The following is a 22810-nucleotide window of genomic DNA, read 5'->3' as shown; positions in this document are numbered from 1 at the left end:
TTTCCTTTGTATGGTCCTCTCCTGGTTTTGGCTTACAAATACTGAGGTCAAATACTGACCGTGTGAATGTGACCTGATCGATAGAATCATGTGGTCATGTCTGTGCACTTGTTCTCCATTCAATCACTACAGAACAGTTATAGAGATAGACGAGTGCTGTACTCCCATCAGTCCCATAGATCTCATCTGGAGTAGCAGCACACATGTGCAATTACCAACACATTATACTCTGTACTTTCATATTGATGGCCCTTTCCCACCCCAACAACTATTCTTTATGCTGGCAGCAGCCGGATGTGAACAGAACAGCTCTATCAGCTGTACTGTATAGTGGCCGCAGAAGGGGCTCTGCAGATCCACCCATACTGATTCCTTTTTGCAACGTTTTTTTTTCCTTTTACACATAAAATGGTGGTTTCCAAAAGGTGAAGATAAATTCTTTTAGCTACTTTATGACTTTAAAGTAGTTAAAAAAAGCACCAAAAGACTGAATATAGGCACAGCAAGTGGCTTCTACTAGTAATGAGTGGACGTGCTGGGATAAGGTGTTCTCCAAGCATGCTCGCTAAGGCTATGTGCCCATGTTGCGGATTCATGTGCGGATTTTTCCGCACCGTTTTTGAAAAATCCGCAGGTAAAATGTGGATTTAGGCTATGTGCACACGTCAGGATTTTGTCAGGATTTTTCCTCAGGATTTGTAGCCAAAACCAGGAGTGGAACAATTAGAGGAAAAGTATAATAGAAACATATCACCACTTCTGCATTTATCACCCACTCCTGGTTTTGGCTTACAAATACTGATGAAAAATCCTGACCAAATCCTGACGTGTGCACATAGCCTAACCGTGGATTTCCTGCGTTTTTGTGCGGATTCCACCTGCGGTTTTACACCTGCGGATTCCTATTGAGGAGCAGGTGTAAAACGCTGCGGAATCCGCACAAAGAATTGACATGCTGCGGAAAATAATCTGCAGAGTTTCCGTGCTGTATTTTCTGCATCCGCACCATGGGCACTGCGGATTTGGTTTTCCATAGGTTTACATGGTACTGTAGACCGCATGGAGAACTGCTGCGAATCCGCAGCGTCAAATCCACACTGTGTGCACATAGCCTTACCAAGTGTCTTTGGCATGCTGAAAAAATATGTTCGAGTTTCCACACCTGCATGTTGCGTGGCTGTTTGACAGCCTATAAAAGGCAGTTTTCTCCCCTATGTGAAAAAAAAAAGCGGTTATGCTGGTATCTATTCATATTCACAAAAAAGGAACAGCACAAACTTTAAACTTATCTCTGGGTGCAATTTCCTCCAGGTAACCTGTTCACCGGTTAACTCAAATGCATAAAGTCCAAAAAAGAAGGCAGCACTCCATTTTCCATATAACTGTGCAGAGTTTAATCAGACCACATGTCTGTGCAGCGCCGTTTCGGCTCTGAATGAGCCTTTCTCAAGCAGTGGTTACATCAGCTGTGTGCATATTTATACCTTTTAACATGATCCTTAATAGGTGCCATTTGTGTTCAATAAGATGCAATACAATTCTAAAATCCTTCACATGTTCAATTTGCCCTCTAGTGGTATCTTTGTAAAGTGCATATGTGCTTTTGTGTAAAATAGGTTATATATTAGTAAACTAATCCATCCAAACATTGTACTGTATATATTATGTTCATATTCCACTTGTTCTTACCCCCAGTGTGACCCGCTACTAATGGAGGACAGCATTTTTCTCGGCGTTCCTACGATTCAACTGCACATGTCCAGCGCGTCATATAACTGTCGGGCTGCCGGCCAATCCAAGTATCAGAATACCAGCGCATGCGCAAACACGCTATATGTCACCATCTTTGTAGTGGCATATCATCCTATTATGCTAATCCATTATTCTATGACGGGCGCGTGCGCTTAGGCATTCAACACCGTCTTGATCACATAATCTTACTAAATAGCGGGCAGTCTATTCCAGCACCACCAACTTCAGATGATGACACTACAAAGTTGGTGGTGCTGGAATAGACTGCCCGCTATTTAGTAAGATTATGTGATCAAGACGGTGTTGAATGCCTAAGGCTAGTTTCACACTAGCGTTAACTGCAATACGTCGCAAATGCGTCGTTTTGCCGAAAATACGCATCCAGCAAAAGTTCTTGCTGGATGCGTTTTTTCGTCATAGACTAACATTAGCGACGCATTTGCGACGCATTGCCAAACGTCGCGTCCGTTTTGCGACGCTTGGGCGTGTGGTAGCGGACCGTCGGGAAAAAAAAAAACCTTACATGTAACGTTTTTTGCTCCCGACGGTCCGCTTTTTCCGACCGCGCATGCGCGGCCGGAACTCCGCCCCCACCTCCCCGCACTTCCCCGCACCTCACAATGGGGCAGCGGATGCGTGGGAAAAATGCATCCGCTGCCCCCGTTGTGCGGCGGGGACAACGCTAGCGTCGGGAACCTCGGCCCGACGCACGGCGACGGGCCGAGCCCGACGCTAGTGTGAAAGTAGCCTAAGCGCACGCGCCCGTCATAGAATAATGGATTAGCATAATAGGATGATATGCCACTACAAAGATGGTGACATATAGCGCGTTTGCGCATGCGCCGGTATTCTGATACTTGGATTGGCCGGCAGCCCGACATAGTTATATGACGCACTGGACATGCGCAGTTGAATCGTAGGAACGCCGAGAAAAATGCTGTCCTCCATTAGTAGCGGGTCACACTGGGGGTAAGAACAAGTGGAATATGAACATAATATATACAGTACAATGTTTGGATGGATTAGTTTACTAATATATAAGGCTACGTTCACATTTGCGTTGTGCGCCGCAGCGTCGGCGCCGCAGCACACAACGCAAACAAAAACGCGGCAAAACGCACGCTAAAACGCTGCGTTTTGTGCCGCATGCGTCGTTTTTGGCCGAAAGTTGGACGCAAAAAAAATGCAACTTGATGCGTTTCTTGCGTCCAACGCTTGCGGCCATGCGGCGCAAAACGCAGCACAACGCATGTCCATGCGCCCCCATGTTAAATATAGGGGCGCATGACGCATGCGGCGCCCGACGCTGCGGCGCTGACCGCAAATGTGAACGTAGCCTAACCTATTTTACACAAAAGCACATATGCACTTTACAAAGATACCACTAGAGGGCAAATTGAACATGTGAAGGATTTTAGAATTGTATTGCATCTTATTGAACACAAATGGCACCTATTAAGGATCATGTTAAAAGGTATAAATATGCACACAGCTGATGTAACCACTGCTTGAGAAAGGCTCATTCAGAGCCGAAACGTCGCTGCACAGACATGTGGTCTGATTAAACTCTGCACAGTTATATGGAAAATGGAGTGCTGCCTTCTTTTTTGGACTTTATGCTGGTATCTAGTGATGAGTGAGTGTACTCGTTGCTTGGGTTTTCCAGAGCATGCTCAGGTGGTCTCCGAGTGTTTGTAACTGCTCAGAGATTTAGTTTTTGTTGATGCAGCTGCATGATTTACTGCTGCTAGCCAGCCTGAGTACATGTGGGGGTTGCCTGGTTGCTAGGGAATCCCCACATGTATTCAAGCTGTCTATCAGCTGTAAATCATGCTGCTGAGGCAACGAAAACTAAATCTCCAAGCAGTTACAAATACTAGGAGACCACCTGAGCAACTCGCTCATCACTACTCATTACTACTGGTAGCCAATAAACCAAATGTTTCTTTCCCTCTACGCCTATGATTTGAAGGCCTCAAATAACATCAGTCAGCCTATCCAGCAGAAATGGCTGGAATCGGACAATTTTTATCCAATCTCAAACACGTGCCTGATACTGGTTACTTTGCAAAGAAAGAGTATATTAGAAATGTAATTTACACTTTCAAATAAAAAAAAAAACAATTAAAAAACATATGTATAAGATCTCTTTCACGTTCCCATACATGGCAGCTGGCTCGGGTGGCGTGACACGAGGCAGCGGAGGATGACCCCAGTGTGCCAGTAATAGCCTGCTTCTCTAGGACCCAGGGCTGCTGACGTAGGTGGAGCCTCCACTCTGAAGCCTGGAAATGAAAGTGGAGAAAGCCACTGGGTAGAAAATCAGCTTCTATAGCAACATATGCTGCATCGCAGGACACATATTGTGCAAAAGCCGAGCTGATCCTGCAGAGAAACCCATGCCTGTCGCTGGGCAGCTGCTAAGGTAGGAGAGGTGGCTGTGGGGCTGCACTTTCCACACTACACAGTGCAGCAGGAAGTTTGTTACCGGCAGGAGAGCTGCCCACTACATCCTGCCCCTTATGTCAGGTGGCATGCCCTCAGTAAGTTACAAATAACCGTCACATGGAAGGAGCTTTACTGCTCGGTGCTGGAAAAAGTGCCCAAGTTTTCCGCCAATGCCTAATTACATTGATGATTTCTGCTCCTGGAGACAGGCGACTTTGGCCGCATGGCCATGAAGTGCAGCGGCATTCAGGGAATTTTGGTCACATAACCGGTGTTGCAGCCAAAATTGCCGTGTGCCCCCTGTTTAACCTACATTTACACACAAATCTCTAAGGCTATGTGCCGACAATCCGGAACTGGCAGCACTTTGGACGCAGCGTATGTTCGTTGCATCCAAAGCTCTGCCGTCTATTGAGCGCAGGTGATTCCACATGTGTTCACTGCACGGCATCCAATACATTGTACGGGTGACATTTATCTTGCGGAGACTTGCGTTCGTGAGACCTGTGAAGTCTCGTTGACAGAGCAGCTCCTTCTCTTCCGCTCTACTCTGTTGACAGGGTGACACTGTCATTCTCATGCTGATTGACTGCTGGCTCCCCACTGCCTAACTGCGGGGAGCCAGCTGCAAATCATCATGATGTCAGAAGTCACCCCCATCAAAAGATCAGACAGTTAGAGCTGCTCAGATGACGTGAGATCTAATGAAGCAGCAGAATCGCCCATAGGGGTGGTCCGTGAACGCTCTGAGAGCCGGGCAGAGATTGGCTCCTGGCAGAGCAAGACAAGTATCTGCCTGTAAGTTCTTAACCACATGAGAAAAAAATAAAATAGTCCCAGATAAGCGGTTTATCATTTCAGATAACGCTATTAACCTGCAGATCTATAGTTAATCTCATAGGGTTAGGCTCTCAGTCATGCTGGTGCAGCTAGTCACCGTTCAGTGCACAGCGAGTGGCGCCTGTAAGCACGCCCCACATTGACTGACGCTTGTGTGAGTCATTTTGATCCGTGATTCAGATCATACACTACTACACCCAGTATGTTGGATGAGACTCTCCAACTCTAGTCTATGGGTGCACAAAAAAAATCAGATCCCATGCAGATCAATCGTATAACATCCGATATTTGTGGATACTTTGTAATTCTTTAACATGGGAAACTGTATTTGCTCTTGTACAATTTAACAACTGCTGATGTATAAAAATAAATGCTACAAGGCTTAGGTCATGTGAGAATAAGCAAATTTGTAATATGTTATCAGATATATTTGCTTTTTTCTCCTCCTGGACTGATGTTTCACTCTCAGGTCGTGGGTAACATCTGTATTCTGTGATTACTGACTTTGCCATGGTTGAGCTAGGAGGTGACAGTTGGTGCTTGTGACGTTCTATGGAGGCAGGAGGAGCTAGAGGCAGACGCAGACATTCTACTGTAAGTTCTCCTGGAACCACGGTTTCACTTCTCCATAGGTAGCGCCGTCATCTACCTCAGTAATGGGAACATCTTCACTACAGATATTACCCATGAATGGAGCATCTGGAGAATGAATGATCAGTCCAGGAGGAGAAGGGAGGAGGTTTGTCTGATAGGAAATATTACAGAGTTTACTATTGATTTCTGGGGAAAAAAAATTAAAAACACAGTTACTCTCTAATTGCTTATTACAAATGCTCATATAGTGCAAATTCAGATGTCTGTGATGGCCCCCGGGTCTCCAGACCCAAACTCAGTGGTTTCATGGGTCTGTTGAGTTTTGGTCCCCATGGTCAGTGTGAAGATCACAGTCCCTTCATGGGTGGCCTGATTAAAAAGACACATGGTACAAAAGTGGCCGGTTGTTGCTCTTATTTTCTTCCCGCTGCTCCCCGGAGTGTCCAGTTTTTTATTTTATATAAATCCACCATACGGTCCCAGAGATAGGGGCCTATTTATTTGGAGGTCATTTTTAGTCCTTTAGTAGGGGGCGCGGCTCACAGGGTAATTATGCAGAGCAGCCTAAAGACACGCCCCTGAGGATCCTGTGTGCCCCACCCCCTTAGTAAACGAGCAACAAATAAAAAGGTTCATATCTGTGGTACCATATGGCGGATAAAAAAATCAAAATCCCAAATACTTAGGAGCAGCAGGATTAAAATAAGACCAAAAGATGGTGATTGTGGCCTGGAGACAGGAGCTCTTTAAAAGATACTAAACAATCACACATGATTGGCCTGTATATGTCACCATGACTAACAGCACAGAACATGACTACATGACAGGAGCGCAGCTCTGCATCATCCCTGGACTGGATTACTTATCTCCGGCGCATTCAGGGTTAAAGCATTGTTGCTAGGTAGATGTCGAGCTGCAGAGAGGAGGATTTCGGGATTGATTTCTTCCAAGTTCCGCTTTCCCGCCATTTTCCTGAAGACCACTGACCATTAGTCGTGCACTGAGGGAGCCGCAAAGATGGCGCCTGGAGTGGAGACAGTCAGCATAAGTCACACGTTCTCTAGCGGATGAATCCGCTCCCGTAGCACGGCGGTGTTTCCGCTTGGAGTTTGCTCCCGGTGGTCTCCGCATTGAGGCAGGTGGTCAGACCTGGCGGATGGGGCGCAGGTAACGGATGACATCTTGTGATAGTGACCTGCTGATGCTGCCGGTGTGGTGACTGGGGCGGCCTCTGCGCTCTGCTGTGCTGGACTCCCGGCCTCCCCGCACCTCTTGTTCTGTAGGGGCTCACCATGTCCTCCAAGAAAGCGGCAAAGAAAAAACGCAGCCATGCGGTGCAGCCTGCCGAGAACTCCGCGGAGCATGTGGTGTTCGGGCTGATGAGCGAACTGCTCTCCAGAGGTATCGAAAAAGGTACGTACCGATGGTGTCTGCGAAAGAACGCGGATCCGCAAAGAACCGTCATTGTGGTCTTTGTCCCGTCAGACATGCCCGACGGCGTGATCTGTTCTGTCGTAGCTAGAGCCTTGAATCGCGGACTGGTGCGAATTGTGGACACGACCAAATCCGAAAGTCACATGTATCGGTCAGTGCTGGTGGAGGCCGAAGGGATCATCGGGACGAATGCCTGCCCCACTCTGATCTGCTGTGAGGATAGCCCTCTGGGGTACTGGATAATGGTGTCCCCTGTGGTGGATGAGGACATGCAGCCCACAGACTCAACAAAAGGGCCCCTGGCTGAGGACGCCACTGCCACCGAGGACGCCACTGCCACCGAAGACACCACTGCCACCGAAGACACCACTGCCACCGAGGACACCACAGACGCCACTGCCACCAAGGACACTCTACTTTTGACAGACAGCCTTATTTCTAAGGATGATGCCCCTGCAAAGGACACCCCTGCTGCTAAGGATGCTTCCACATCGAACGGTGTCCCTGCTGCTAAGGATGCTGCCCCTGCAAAGGACACCCCTGCCGCTAAGAATGCTTCCCCATTGAACGGTGCCCCTGCTGCTAAGGATGCTTCTTCATTGAAGGGCGCCCCTGCCGTTAAGGATGCTCCCCCTGCAAAGGACACCCCTGCCCTTAAGGATGCTCCTCAATCGAAGGATGCCCCTGCCATTGAGGATGCACATCCAACAGAAGTCGCCCCTTCCACTAAGGATGGTGCCGCATCAAAGGGCGCCCCTGCCGCTAAAGATGCTCCCCCACGGAAGGGTGCCCCTGCCGCTAAAGATGCTCCCCCACGGAAGGGTGCCCCTGCCGCTAAAGATGCTCCCCCACTCAAGGGCGCCCCTGCCACTAAAGATGCTCCCCCACTCAAGGGCACCCCTGCCGCTAAAGATGCTCCCCCACTCAAGGGCGCCCCTGCCGCTAAAGATGCTCCCCCACTCAAAGGCGCCCCTGTCACAAAGGATGCTCCCCCACTCGAGGGCGCCCCTGCTGCTAAAGATGCTCCCCCACTCAAGGGCGCCCCTGCCGCTAAAGATGCTCCCCCACTCAAGGGCACCCCTGCCGCTAAAGATGCTCCCCCACTCAAGGGCGCCCCTGCCGCTAAAGATGCTCCCCCACCCAAAGGCGCCCCTGTCACAAAGGATGCTCCCCCCCTCGAGGGCGCCCCTGCCGCTAAAGATGCTCCCCCACTCAAGGGCGCCCCTGCCGCTAAAGATGCTCCCCCACTCTTGGGCACCCCTGCCGCTAAAGATGCTCCCCCACTCGAGGGCGCCCCTGGCACTAAAGGTGCTTCCCCACCCAAAGGCGCCCCTGTCACAAAGGATGCTCCCCCACTCAAGGGTGCCCCTGCCGCTAAAGATGCTCCCCCACTCAAGGGCGCCCCTGCCGCTAAAGATGCTCCCCCACTCAAGGGCGCCCCTGCCGCTAAAGATGCTCCCCCACCCAAAGGCGCCCCTGTCACAAAGGATGCTCCCCCACTCAAGGGCGCCCCTGCCGCTAAAGATGCTCCCCCACCCAAAGGCGCCCCTGTCACAAAGGATGCTCCCCCCCTCGAGGGCGCCCCTGCCGCTAAAGATGCTCCCCCACTCAAGGGCGCCCCTGCCGCTAAAGATGCTCCCCCACTCTTGGGCACCCCTGCCGCTAAAGATGCTCCCCCACTCAAGGGCGCCCCTGCCGCTAAAGATGCTCCCCCACCCAAAGGCGCCCCTGTCACAAAGGATGCTCCCCCACTCAAGGGCGCCCCGGCCGCTAAAGATGCTCCCCCACCCAAAGGCGCCCCTGTCACAAAGGATGCTCCCCCACTCAAGGGCGCCCCGGCCGCTAAAGATGCTCCCCCACCCAAAGGCGCCCCTGTCACAAAGGATGCTCCCCCACTCGAGGGCGCCCCTGCCGCTAAAGATGCTCCCCCACCCAAAGGCGCCCCTGTCACAAAGGATGCTCCCCCACTCGAGGGCGCCCCTGCCGCTAAAGGTGCTTCCCCACCCAAAGGCGCCCCTGTCACAAAGGATGCTCCCCCACTCGAGGACGCCCCTGCCACTAAAGATGCTCCCCCACCCAAAGGCGCCCCTTTCACAAAGGACACAAAGGATGCTCCCCCACTCGAGGGCACCCCTGCCGCTAAAGATGCTTCCCCACCCAAAGGCGCCCCTGTCACAAAGAATGCTTCCCCACCCAAGGGCACCCCTGCCGCAAAGAATGCTCCCCCACCCAAGGGGACCCCTGCCGCTAAGCTTACTCCCCCACCCAAGGGTTCCCCTGCCGCTAAGCTTACTCCTCCACCCAAGGGTGCCCCTGCCGCTAAGCATGCTCCCCCACCCAAGGGTGCCCCTGCCGCTAAGCATGCTCCCTCACCCAAGGGTTCCCCTGCCTCTAAGCATGTTCCCTCACCCATGGGCGCCCCTGCCACTACGGATGCTCCCCCACCCATGGGTGCCCCTGCCGCTACGGATGCTCCCCCACCCATGGGCACCCCTGCCGCTACGGATGCTCCCCCACCCAAGGGCACCCCTGCCGCTAAGGATGCTCCCCCACCCAAGGGCGCCCCTGCCGCTAAGGATGCTCCCCCACCCAAGGGCGCCCCTGCCGCTAAGGGTACTCCCCCACCCAATGACACTCCTGCCGCTGAGGATGCTCCCCCACCCAATGACACTCCTGCTGCTGAGGATGCTTCCCCTGCTGCTCAGGATGCTTCATTAGTAAAGGGTGCCCTTGCAACTAAGGATGTTCAACCCACAAAGGATGCACCCACCAGTAAAGATGCTCCCCCTCCAAAGAGCACTCATGCTGTTAAGGCTTGTTCCCCTGCCAATGACTCCCCTACCATTAAGGATGCTCCTCTTGCCACTCAAGATCCACCCATAAAGGGTACCCTTGCCACTAAGGATGCTCCTCCTGCAAAGGGCGCCTCTGCCATTACGAATGCTCCAGCTAACACAGAATCTGACCCCACAAAGAACGATTTTCATTCTAAGGTATCTACGGTTACAAAGGACAATTTTCTTGATGAGGGACCGCAGACTGCGAAATGTGGTCCCCCTGTGAGAGTGATCTTCTCTGCAGAGGACTCTCTTACTTCCAAGATGCTGTCACCAACAAAGAACTTCTTCCCTACCAAGGGGCTTTTAGCTGCTAAGTATCCGTCTCCTACAACGGGGCTTCCAGCTGCGGCTGAGCCTTTCCCTACACAAGACCTGCCAGTGGGAATAAATGGAGATATAAAATCACGTCATGGACCAACAAGTGGACAGAGTTTGCAGATACGGGGTGAAAGCAGAGCAAGTTTTGGAAGAATATTAATAAAGCCCAATCCAGTTCATACCGTTGAGGCTCGTAGTCGGCCTGGGTTACCTGTTATAAACCTACCTGAGCCGGCAATAAAAGTGAGATCTGATGTTTATAGAGGTGAGAAGCCACATAGCAGGTATCTCCTTCGCACATTGACACCTTCCTTATTTGTTACTCAAAGGCTGCGAACATTTATTGGGGTTGGATGGTAAACGCTGCAGTATAGGTGATACCTGGATGATTGGGGGGTCCCATCGATCCTGAGAACGTAGCTCTGCCCCTGTTCAGTAGATTGAAATGTGCACTATGTGCTTTTAAGATCCAAGTGTCCACAGTGGCCAGTGCCAAACACACTAGGTCTGATGTGTATGGGGTGTAAGGACTGCCCCCTGAATACAGATGCCGGGGTGATGCTGGGAGAAAGGTCCAGCATGCAGATTTTCAACATTCCCGATTCTTATGTCCTCATAGGAGATATGTGTCCGACCGTGTTTGGCAGCGGTACACTCCCCTTCACACAGAGAGAACACTTGCAGGCTCGGCCGAGGGGTTTGGGGGAGTAGATGTACCCTCAGTCTGATTTTTATCTATGATATGTGATGCTGTGAATTGAGCAGAAGTAGTAAAAGTCTGCTAAGAGTCTAAAAGAGACTGCAGACCTTTATTTTTTAATGTATTTTTGAGCATTTAGGGTTTTCTTTTCTTAAAGTGGAAAACCTCCTTTAAGAGTTTGACTACGCATTGATTTTGGCAGTATGCTGCTCCTACATTGTAACAGTGCAAGTGATTGGGGTCAGAAGCAAGTTGTAAAAGGAAAAAAAAACTGATTCCAACTGTTTGCAACTTGCTTGCGAGCTGTAACTTGCTTGCGAGTCGCAAATTGACCCCATTAATTTGCACTGTGCTGTGATGATGGAGCGGCAGCGTACAGAGATCTATGGCCTGTGTCACGGCCTTAATGAAGCCCTTTGACTGCTGAGGGACTACATTTTGAAGTTTTACTATCAATCACATCAATTTCTAGTTGGTGGGTGGAATGCAAAAAAGCTGTGTAGGTTAAATTTCAGAAAAAGAGTCAATGGTGTACAAGTCACACTAGCCAAAAAATGGGAAAGCGCTTGCAAGCTATTAATATACAACCTAGTGGCCCTGATTAGATGCCCCGCATAGCTTAGGAGCTCTCCAAATAGTGGGTGCTGCATTAATGGATAGGGCGCTGGCTACACTAGTAGTACATCCAGGCCGGGATAGCCTTAGAAATCACCTTTCTGGACTTTAGGATTGACCAAATCTCTCGATGCGCAGTCATGCGCACTGGCGGTAGCTGTATCTCCGGCACCCATGTTGTCTGATGCTGCGCTATCTATGATATATGACGTAAATGCACATAGTTCCTGAAACCTTGAGATTCCATTGTAGCAGCAGGAACATCCTTTCTATCACACATCCTGGGGTCTGGGCCAGGGTTATTGGACAGCTATAGACTGATACTTAACCCCCCGTTTTCCTTGCAGACAATAAACCTATCCTGAAAAGTCTTTACTAATTTCACCAATCTGGACTCTCACCCGCAGGATTTTCTATGGAGAGACAAATCCGGAGAGAAGATATTGAAAAGGGCTTGCAGTTTATACAGTGAGTGCGATGTTGGATGCTTCAGCTCTGGGGTCACGTCTGAGCTTCAGCTCCGTTTACAGTTGTGTTTCTTACTTTTAACAGATCTACCATCCCATTTCATGGAACGCAAGACGACTACAAGGTAAAATGCACGGCATGGAAAAAGGGATATTCCCACCTTTTGTAAATGACGGCAAATCACTTGGATATGCCGTCACTTAAAGGGTTATTCCCGTGTTCTTTCATGGGTAAAATAGCAAAGTGCTTGTAAAAACAGGCAGGATTTTTTAGGACACAATTTACAATCTGGAGAATGGAGTGATTTTTAATTTTATTGTCTATTTTTCATTTCCTGAAATTTGTGCAGCACTTAAAATGTCTTTCCTATAGAGCTTGGAAGTTCTGCCCTGAAACTTTCCTGATCACTGGAGCGCACTGTAGGATTTTGACCACGACCAGCTTTAGTGCTACTGTGTTCCTCTCGTGCTGCCTTGGGGAGCTCACAGTTCAGGCCAGCGGCATTGTGGATAATATTGCTTGCAGCATCGGGGAGCGCACAGATCAGGCCAGCGGCATTGTGGATAATATTGCTTGCAGCATCGGGGAGCGCACAGATCAGGCCAACGGCATTGTGGATAATATTGCTTGCAGCATTGGGGAGTGAAACAGATCAGGCCAGCGGCATTGTGGATAATATTGCTTGCAGCATCAGGGAGCGCACAGATCAGGCCAGCGGCATTGTGGATAATATTGCTTGCAGCATCGGGGAGCGCACAGATCAGGCCAGCGGCATTGTGGATAATATTGCTTGCAGCATCGGGGAGCGCACAGGTCAGGCCAGCGGCATTGTGGATAATATTGCTTGCAGCATCGGGGAGCGCACAGATCAGGCCAGCGGCATTGTGGATAATATTGCTTGCAGCATCGGGGAGCGCACAGATCAGGCCAACGGCATTGTGGATAATATTGCTTGCAGCATTGGGGAGTGAAACAGATCAGGCCAGCGGCATTGTGGATAATATTGCTTGCAGCATCAGGGAGCGCACAGATCAGGCCAGCGGCATTGTGGATAATATTGCTTGCAGCATTGGGGAGCGCACAGTTCAGGCCAGCGGCATTGTGGATAATATTGCTTGCAGCATTGGGGAGTGAAACAGATCAGGCCAGCGGCATTGTGGATAATATTGCTTGTAGCATTGGGGAGTGCACAGATCAGGCCAGCGGCATTGTGGATAATATTGCTTGCAGCATCGGGGAGTGCACAGATCAGGCCAGCGGCATTGTGGATAATATTGCTTGCAGCATTGGGGAGTGCACAGATCAGGCCAGCGGCATTGTGGATAATATTGCTTGCAGCATCGGGGAGCGCACAGATCAGGCCAGCGGCATTGTGGATAATATTGCTTGCAGCATCGGGGAGCGCACAGATCAGGCCAGCGGCATTGTGGATAATATTGCTTGCAGCATCGGGGAGCGCACAGATCAGGCCAGCGGCATTGTGGATAATGCTTGCAGCATTGGGGAGTGCACAGATCAGGCCAGCGGCATTGTGGATAATATTGCTTGCAGCATCGGGGAGCGCACAGATCAGGCCAGCGGCATTGTGGATAATATTGCTTGCAGCATCGGGGAGCGCACAGGTCAGGCCAGCGGCATTGTGGATAATATTGCTTGCAGCATCGGGGAGCGCACAGATCAGGCCAGCGGCATTGTGGATAATATTGCTTGCAGCATTGGGGAGTGCACAGATCAGGCCAGCGGCATTGTGGATAATATTGCTTGCAGCATTGGGGAGCGCACAGTTCAGGCCAGCGGCATTGTGGATAATATTGCTTGCAGCATTGGGGAGTGAAACAGATCAGGCCAGCGGCATTGTGGATAATATTGCTTGCAGCATTGGGGAGTGCACAGATCAGGCCAGCGGCATTGTGGATAATATTGCTTGCAGCATTGGGGAGCGCACAGTTCAGGCCAGCGGCATTGTGGATAATATTGCTTGCAGCATTGGGGAGTGAAACAGATCAGGCCAGCGGCATTGTGGATAATATTGCTTGCAGCATCGGGAGCGCACAGTTCAGGCCAGCATTACAGAATGCTGTAGATAAGCCCCTAATTGCAGTGGCCGCAGTTTATAGACCCATAATTAGGTGACAGATACAACTTTAAGGGTATGTGCACACGTTGCGGATTTCTTGCAGAAAATTCCTGAAGAAAACCGGAAATTTTCTGCAAGAAATCCGCATTTTTTTTTTTGCGTTTTTTTTCCGTTTTTTTCGCGTTTTTTTAGCATTCTGCAAGCGTAATTAGCTTGCAGAATGCTAAAGTTTTCCCTGCGATCTGTAGCATCGCTTGGAAAACTGACTGACAGGTTGGTCACACTTGTCAAACATAGCGTTTGACAAGTGTGACCAACTTTTTACTATAGATGCTGCCTATGCAGCATCTATAGTAAAAGATAGAATGTTTAAAAATAATAAAAAAAATAAAAAAATGCTTATACTCACCCAGACATCTCACCGGCGTCCGTTCCGTATAGCTGGTCTGTGCGCACAGGACCTCCCGTGACGTCACGGTCACGTGAGCGGTCACATGACCGCTCACGACCAATCACAGGACAGTGACGTCATTCGGCGAGGTCCTTCAGCGCACACCAGGTACAGAAACCGAACGGCAGCGTGCGAGGAGGCGGCAAGACATCGAGGGTGAGTATAGGACTGTTTATTATTTTATTTCTTATTTTTTGACCACTTATATGGTGCCCAGTGCGTGGAGGAGAGTCTCCTCTCCTCCACCCTGGGTACCAACCGCATATAATCTGCTTACTTCCCGCATGGTGTGCACAGCCCCGTGCGGGAAGTAAGCAGATCAATGGACCCCTAGGTGTGCGGAATCCCTGCAATTCCGCATTTTTAATGAACATGTTGCTTTTTTTTCCGCTATGCGATTTTTTCGCGGAAAAAATCGCAACATTTGCACCAAAAATGCGGAATACCCTGTAAATAATAGGAGGCTTATGTAAGCGTTTTTTTTCGCGTTTTTATCACGTTTTTATAGCGAAAAAACGCGAAAAAAACGCTAACAATCCTGAACGTGTGCACATGGCCTAAGGCCTTGCTCACATCAGCGTATAGCATGGCCGAGTGCTATGCAGTGTTTTATCGGATGGCAATCGGGACAGTGTTATAATATGTGCTGATCTGTAATTATTCTCTCATGCTGGTTCGGAATAAGAGAACAATTGCAACACGCCTGTGATGGGTAGCGAGAGTTGGCTCACTTGCCCCATTCAAGTCTATGGGTGCGTGTTAAACATGGGACTGCACTCAGATGTCATCCCAGTGCAGTCCGATATACCCCGAGTCAGGCTATGGAGGAGATGGAATATAATTACGTTATCCGACTTCTCTGCACCTGTGCTGTGATTTTCTGATGCGAGAGGAACGGAGCCACTGGGATCAGGAGCCGAGGGTCGTTAGCATAGTGCACCCAATGCCATACACCGGTGTGATTCCAGCCTAGTGGTCACTGTGTTCACTCTGTGGCCCCCACCCATACTGGGAATAAATTTTTCTGTAGCATTACATACGTGCTACGTCTCCATCAGTTGTTAGAAAAAAAAATTCACAAGTTGGATTTTTATTGTACAATTTTTTTTTTATTTTTTTTTAACGAGAATATATTTGTGTCTTTCATCAGTGTTTCCTACAAAAGTTGGTTGAGGACTTGTTTACAGAGGGCAATGACCTGTACCGTGAAGGTAAAATGAAGCTGTCTCTGGGGCAGTACACTGAGGGCCTGACAGTGGCCGAGTATGCAGCCGCTGAAGAACTCGTCCTCTCCCAGGAGCTGCTGTGCAGACTCTTCGTTAACCGATCCTGTTGCTATTTTTCAATGGTGAGTGCAATCTAAGATGCTGTGCTGTATTGGATGTATAGATGAGCTTGATCCCTTCTTTTCTCTATCGCCTCTCATTGGGGGACACAGGAACCATGGGTGTATGCTGCTGCCACTAGGAGGCTGACACTATGCAAATAAAAAAAGTCAGCTCCTCCTCTGCAGTGCACACCCTACCGACAGGAAGTAGGATATTCAGTTTAGCTTAGTGTCAGTAGGAGGTGGACACGGGTCTTTCATTAGACCCTTATCTACCTCAATGTGCGTCGTTTCTTTTCAGGTTTTTCCGGAGGGATACAGGGTGAACAGTCACACCTGTAGTCCCACATAGCGGACTATGAGTACGGCGTGTACTGCCACCCCGTATCCTCATAGATCCCTGTCCAGGACCAAGATCCTAGCACACAAGCGTGCTCAGAAGTCCGGTCCTGGCTCCGTCCCCCACCCACTCGCCCACCAGAGCCTGTCGGTCGGAGGAGACGAGGACGTCCATCAGCAGCTCACATGGACGTCTGATACCTTCACAAGGTTTGAGGTTAGTAATGGACGACGTGGGATGTTTTAGGTGAGTATCCCCTTTAGGAGTGGGCAGCAAGGACATTGTCCGAAGCGGCTGATTTTCTGACAGCCGTGCTCTTTTAACCGCCGCGGCCTTTTCTGGCGGTCGCCGTTTTTGGCCTAATTTGGGACCCGGCTCCTTCCGGGGCCCATTCCTGGCGATGTGCTAGCCTGCGGCCGCGCTCCCTTGCAGGCTGCCGCGCCGGCGCCGCGGCACTCTCCGGCGGTCGCCGGTTCCTAATTTAGGCCCCGGCTTCCCCGGGGCCTACTTCCGGCAACTAACCTTAGGCCGCGCTCTTGCGACGGTCTGGCAGCTGCCGCGCCGATCTTCCGCTATCCGGTGCCGGTGCCGCGGCACTTCCCTGCACTCTCCGGCGGTCGGCGGTTCCTAATTTAGCCCCCGGCTTCTACTCAGGCCTACTCTTCCGGGGCTGACTCCGCCCACTTCCTCCTCTGTCGGGCGGGCTTTTCTCCCGCCCGACTGTCAGAGCCGCCCACCGGCGCCATCTTGGTGCTCCCCTGGTACAGAGCGGCTAGCTCCGCCCACTTATAGCCGCCCCATTCGGCCTGGGATCGCCGCTGTCTTGCTGAGGAGCGTTCTCTTCCGGACCCGGTGACTGGGTCCCCTGCATCCTCCGTCTCCCTGCTGGTGCCCTGGACCTGTGCCGTGATCTGGCCGCAGCTACAGCCGGGAGCAGTCTACAGGACCCTACTATTGCTGTGAGTAGCTCTGCCATGCAGTCCATTACTCCCCTCTCCTGTTTCCCCTAATCATTTAGTGGGTCTGCTCCCAGGCCTAATCCTAAAAAGACAGCGTTCCGTTCTCCTGCTGCAGCAACTCCACTGTCCGTCCAGGAGTCCCCTCACCGGGCGAGACCGAGACACCAGGATGTCACGACCCTGGGGTCTGTGCTTGACCGCAGTTGCCAGTGGGTCACAGGAGGGATACAGGGTGAATATTCACACCTGTATTCCCACATTAGGGACTATGAGTACGGCATGTACTGCCACCCCGTATCCGCACAGATCCGACAGCAGGACCATGATCCTAGCGCACAAGCGTGCTTAGAAGTTCGGTCCCAGTTCCGTCACCCCCCCCACTCGCCCACCAGAGCCTGTCGGTTGGAGGAGACGAGGACGTCCACCATCAGCTCCATGGACGTCTGACACCTTCCTTCTCGCCCTCCGGTCTGGAACGGTGAGATCCCTCTTCCTGATCCTCCTCTCTCTCTCTCAAGAGAGAGAGACGGGCGTCCTCTGTCATGTTTGCAAAGGATGTTTCAGACTTGGTTCTCAACAGGTATAACCTTATTGTTGCAATAAACCAGACCTTAAGCATCATGGATACCTCTACGGAACCCGCAGGATAGGCGGTTTCGTTTAGACGGTCAAAACCACCTTCCAAGGTCTTTGCCCCACTCACTGAATTTGTGGTGGTACTTGTCAGGGGAAAGGCGAACCATACCAGATGCTTCAGACAGGGAAGCATCTCTGCATCCTATATTCCTTCTCGTCTGAGCTCAATTGTGGACTTGTCAGTCCCCAGACTGGCTACCAACTTGGCCCCTCCACTTCCCTCATGGGTTCCAAGGATAGGAGAAGCGGGCAATTCTACAACAATTCTAGAATCGCTGGATAAATCAGCCTTTGAAACGGCTGCTTCTACTTTGTCGGCCATCACCTCTACCTTGGTCTCAAGGACTATAGCTAGATGGATCAATCAGCCTTGTAAGAGCACCCCGGCTGGAGCTCCTCTGGGAGAGCTAGCCGACCTGACGGACCAGATTTCCTGTGCAGGGAAATATTTGGTATCTGTCTCCCCAGATGTGCGGCTTGTGCAACTCACACGTCCAGCAATATGGGGGCCATCCGACGGAATATTCGGCTCTACTCCCGGCAGGCGGACTTGTCTTCAAGAAGTCCCTTACCAGACTCCCCTTCCAGGGGGCCCGTCTCTTTGGCTACATGCTGGAACAAATTATTAAGGACGCCACGGGAGGCACGAGCTCCCTTGTCCTTTCGCTGTTTTGCAGTGTCGGAAGATTCCTCTAGCTAACACAGACCGCGATCTCGTCTGGCTAGACAAAAGGCTTCCTTTAAGCCTACCCCTTCCTGGCGTCCCCGCAACTCCCATAGTTTGTCCACCAGGCCTAGATCTGGCAGATCTTCCTCGGCAGAACTCTGGCTAGGGGCCCAGCGTTCCCTTCAGTTTGGGCGGGCGTCTCCTGTTTTGTTCAGAAATGTTTGGCTGGCCTCGGTGGAGGACGCTTAGATCAGGGAGGCGGTGTCCTCTGGATACAAGGTAGGGTTCGCTTCGCGGCCCGAAATCGCTTCTTCGAATCTCGCCCTCTAAAAATCCTCCTTTGATCCCAGGTTTTCTTTGCGTCCATTACCTTCCTTCTTTGTTCGGAGGTTATCGTTTCCATCCCACAGCAGGAACGCTTCACAGGTTTCTATTCAATCCTGCTTGTAGTGCCGAAGAAGAGCGGCGCAGCTCGACCCACCCTGGCTCTGAAGTTAGTGAACAGAAGGTTCCGCATGCGGCATTTCTGGATGGAGTTCCTCTGTAAGGTTCTGGCTCCCATGGATCCACAGGAATTCCTGTGCTCCATGGATATCCAAGATGCCTTGCTCCATGCCCTGATTTTCCCAGCACACCTGAGTTTTCCTGCGTTTCGCGACGCAGAAGGGTCATTTCTGGTTTGTCGTCCTGCCGCTCGGTCTTGCGACCGCTCCTGGTGTCTTCATAGAGATCATGGCCACATTTATGGCCATATTGAGGATCAGGGGCCTAGTGCTTCCTCATCATGCCTCTGCCTCTCTCTCAGGCCCAGGTGAGTCTGACCATTGTCCTCGACTCCCTGTCCCGTTTCTGGTGGCTGGCCATCAGAACAAAGTCTTTTCTTATTCCGAGTCAGCGTTTTGTCCTCTTAGGCATGTTGTTCGACACCGTCAGTCGGGGGTTTTTCTTCTCGAGGAGAAGCGGGCAATTCTACATACGCCCTCTGCAAGGCCTTCAGCTGCCTTCCTTCCGTTCAGCAATGACGGTACTGTGACGCATGGTGACAGCATCGGGAGCGTTCTCTTTTACGCTGTTCCACTTGAGACCACTTCAGCAGGCCATCCTTTTTCAGTGGGACACGTCTGTACGGTCTCTGGATCCCTGATCCGGGTTTCCATTTGATTCCAATAGCCTCTCAACTGGTGGCTGTCACAGTGATGGGGACATTGGTCGGAACATTCCCTCTCATTCCCCAGGTCCGGTCCTTCCAAGGCAGGTGGTGACGACGGTCACCCGCCTTCCTGGCTGAGATGTGGTTTCTCGCCATCTGTCAGTGATGGGGGCATTGGTTGGAGCAAGAGTTCTCTTTGCCGATCGACACCCTTGAGATAGGGGCCATTCCTCTATCTCTGAGTCACTGTGAAAGGCTTCTCAGAGGTCTGCCAGTCAGAATCCAGACGTCCAATGCCTTGATTGTGGCATATGTCTATTACCAGGAAGGGAATCAGAGTCTCTTGGCAATGGCGGAGGTATCCAAGATCATCCTCCTGGGCAGAGGCGACCTTTTCGGCACTATCCGCAGTGCATATCCCCGTCGTGGTCAACTAGGTGTTTTCTCTGCCACGAGGGCCTTACGGCAGGAGAATGGTCCCTTCTTCAGGGGGCCTTCCTTCAATTTTGCCTTAATGGAAAACTCCGGACGCGGATCTCCTGGCGTCCCGACTGCTTAGCAAGGTTCCACTTTTTGTCTCCAGGTCGGTGATCCTCTTGTTGCGGATACCGATACTTTGACCATTCCTGGGTCGCATTTTGTACTTCCCTATTTGTTCCTCCCTTCCCTTCCTTCCCAGGCTGTTGAAGCTCAATGCGGAGGGGGTTCCGATCATTCTGACCGCACCAGATTGGCCCAGAAGGTTCTGGTTGCTGAGATCGTTCATATCCTCGTGGACTCCCACTGCAGGCCCCAGACAGGCCAGATCGTCTGTACTAAGGACCGATCTGCCACAGAGTTCTTGGTGGCTCGATTTAACAGCTTTGCCCCTGAAACCTTCCATTTTGGCCGTTTTCTCTAGGCGGGACTTGATGCTGGCCTCGCCCTTAGTTCTCTAAAAGGTCAGATAGCATCCCTTGCCATTCCTTTTCTGAAGTCCCTTTCAGTAGTCCTTAGCTACTGGCTACCACGGTACAGAGATTTATATCCGTTCAGTTCTCAGATCAGATCTTTTCTTCAAGAAGTGGTACATGCGGCTTCCCCGTACCAGACTCTCGTGGATCCCTGGGACCTCAATCTTGTTCTGGAGGCTCAGTGGGGTTCCCCCCTTGAGCCCCCCCATGAGGTCTCACTGTCTGTTTTCTGTCCTGAAGGGTAGCGTTTTCTGGTGGCCTTTTCCTCCATTATCCTCGGAGTTGGTGGCTCTCTCCTGTCGCCCCATTTCTTGGATTCTTCACCAGGATAGGGTAGTTTTACGGCCTTCATCGCTCCTTCTACTTTAGTAAGATCGTCCGTCCCACCTTTGTCCTGCTCCGACCGATTCTCTGGGGTCGTTCGCTGAGCAGGCTATGCCTGGTCAGGGCGGTGAGGATCTATTTATCTAGGATCGCCTTCTTTAGGAAGACGGACCGTCTATTTGTCATTCCAGACGGCACGCCAAGAGGCCGGTCGGCCTCCAAGGTTTGCCAAATGTTATATACCTGCGCTTCGGCAGTTGCCAGCCTAGGCGGGAGGATCCTGCAGGCGGCAGTGATGTGTCCTCTGACCTGAATGGAGTTTTCTGCTGTTCCCACCCCAGGGACTGCTTTGGGACGTCCCATGGTTCCTGTGTCCCCCAATGAGAGGCGATAGAGAAAACAGGATTTTTGGTTGCTTACCGTAAAATCTGTTTCTCGGAGCCTTCATTGGGGGACACAGCACCCTCCCATGTTGAACAGCTCTGTTTATTGTGTTATACTGTTAAAGTTTGTGTTCTCTGAACGCTCTTTGAGGGTTTGAAACTGTTCAAACTTAAGCAGCGCTTTACAGTCTTTGGCGCTGTATAATTGAAGATTATTATTATTCTTTCTCATTTACACGTTGTTTCTCCTACTGCTTTCTCACTAACTGAATATCCTACTTCCTGTCGGTAGGGTGTGCACTGCAGAGGAGGAGCTGACTTTTTTTATTTGCATAGTGTCAGCCTCCTAGTGGCAGCAGCATACACCCATGGTTCCTGTGTCCCCCAATGAAGGCTCCGAGAAACAGATTTTACGGTAAGCAACCAAAAATCCTGTTTTTGTAATGGCCCCACTAAATTCAATTGGCCGTGTCTTGCAAAAACTGCGCTAGACACTGCTAAAGGACAAGAATTATATTTTTATTACAAAAAACTTTCAACCCCTTTAAATTCTGGCTATTTGTTAATGTGAAGCTGACACTTGCAGGTGCATTCTGTGCTGTGGTCGTGGTAAATCCAATTCTCTGTAACATTTATTTTCAGGGTCTCTTTGAGAAGTCGCTGGAAGACAGTGATAAAGCTTTGAGTCTAGACAAGGAGAACATGAGGGCTTTGTATCGTAAAGCTAAAGCGCTTGACCAGCTAGGGAAGCACCAGGAAGCCTACAGTTGTATCAGCCACCGGATATTAGCATTAGTACAGGTAATGCTGGAAAACGAGGTTACCTGCAGTTTGTCTGAACCACGAGGAGCTAACATGGTTCTTTGCTTTGATCCCTAGGATGAGAGTGTAACTGAACTTGCCCAGGAACTTGTGAAAAAGCTGGGTCTAAAGCAGCGCAGAGCATACAAAAGGCCTCAGGTACATTGACCTTCCCTTACCTTTGACTCTACAAAAAGTTACTGTTGCTCAGATTCATTTTTGCCTTGGACTACAGCAACTCAAATTAGTCTCCATCTTAAGTTTCCCCTTTCTAATCTATCGTGAATACAGTAGCCAGATTCATATTTATGCCCAACTGCTGCACTAATGCCACCACTCTGTGCCAGTCATTGCACTGGTTACCCATCAACTACAGAATTCAATATAAACCTATCACTCTTACAAAGTTCTGCACTGCTCTCCCTCTCGTCTCTCATTACTGTATTCCACCCTACCCATCCTCTCCGTTCCTCTAATGACCTAAGACTAGTGATGAGCGAGTATACTAGTTACTCGAGATTTCCCGAGCATGCTCGGGTGATCTCCGAGTATTTGGATGTGCTCGGAGATTTAGTTTCTGTCTCTGTATAGCTGCATGATTTGCGGCTGCTAGACAGCCTGAATACATGTGGGGATTGCCTGTCAGGCTTTCTAGCAGCCGCAAATCATGCATCTACGGAGACAGAAACTAAATCTCCAAACACATCCAAATACTCGATCACCCCAGCATGCT

The 22810-nt window shown here is 50.6% G+C and overlaps 1 protein-coding gene across 2 annotated transcripts in view; it reads left to right on the top strand.

The window, feature by feature from the left end:
- The first annotated feature begins 6788 nt into the window (after window positions 1–6788).
- Window positions 6789–22810, top strand: part of LOC143788448 (uncharacterized) — an 87525-nt gene continuing 71503 nt past the window's right edge. For both annotated transcript variants that reach the window (XM_077278134.1, XM_077278133.1), the window contains exons 1-6: window positions 6789–10491; window positions 11949–12009; window positions 12094–12133; window positions 15688–15885; window positions 21919–22077; window positions 22156–22236. In XM_077278134.1, coding sequence (XP_077134249.1) covers window positions 6927–10491; window positions 11949–12009; window positions 12094–12133; window positions 15688–15885; window positions 21919–22077; window positions 22156–22236 — 4104 coding nt within the window. In that variant the 5' untranslated portion in view covers window positions 6789–6926. The remainder of the gene's footprint in view (window positions 10492–11948; window positions 12010–12093; window positions 12134–15687; window positions 15886–21918; window positions 22078–22155; window positions 22237–22810) is intronic.

The sequence above is a fragment of the Ranitomeya variabilis genome, chromosome 8 (genome assembly GCF_051348905.1).
Source record: "Ranitomeya variabilis isolate aRanVar5 chromosome 8, aRanVar5.hap1, whole genome shotgun sequence".
In the NCBI taxonomy this organism is placed as follows: Eukaryota; Metazoa; Chordata; class Amphibia; order Anura; family Dendrobatidae; genus Ranitomeya; species Ranitomeya variabilis.
Note: the sequence above shows the minus strand (reverse complement) of the source record. Positions and strands in the feature narration are given on the sequence as shown.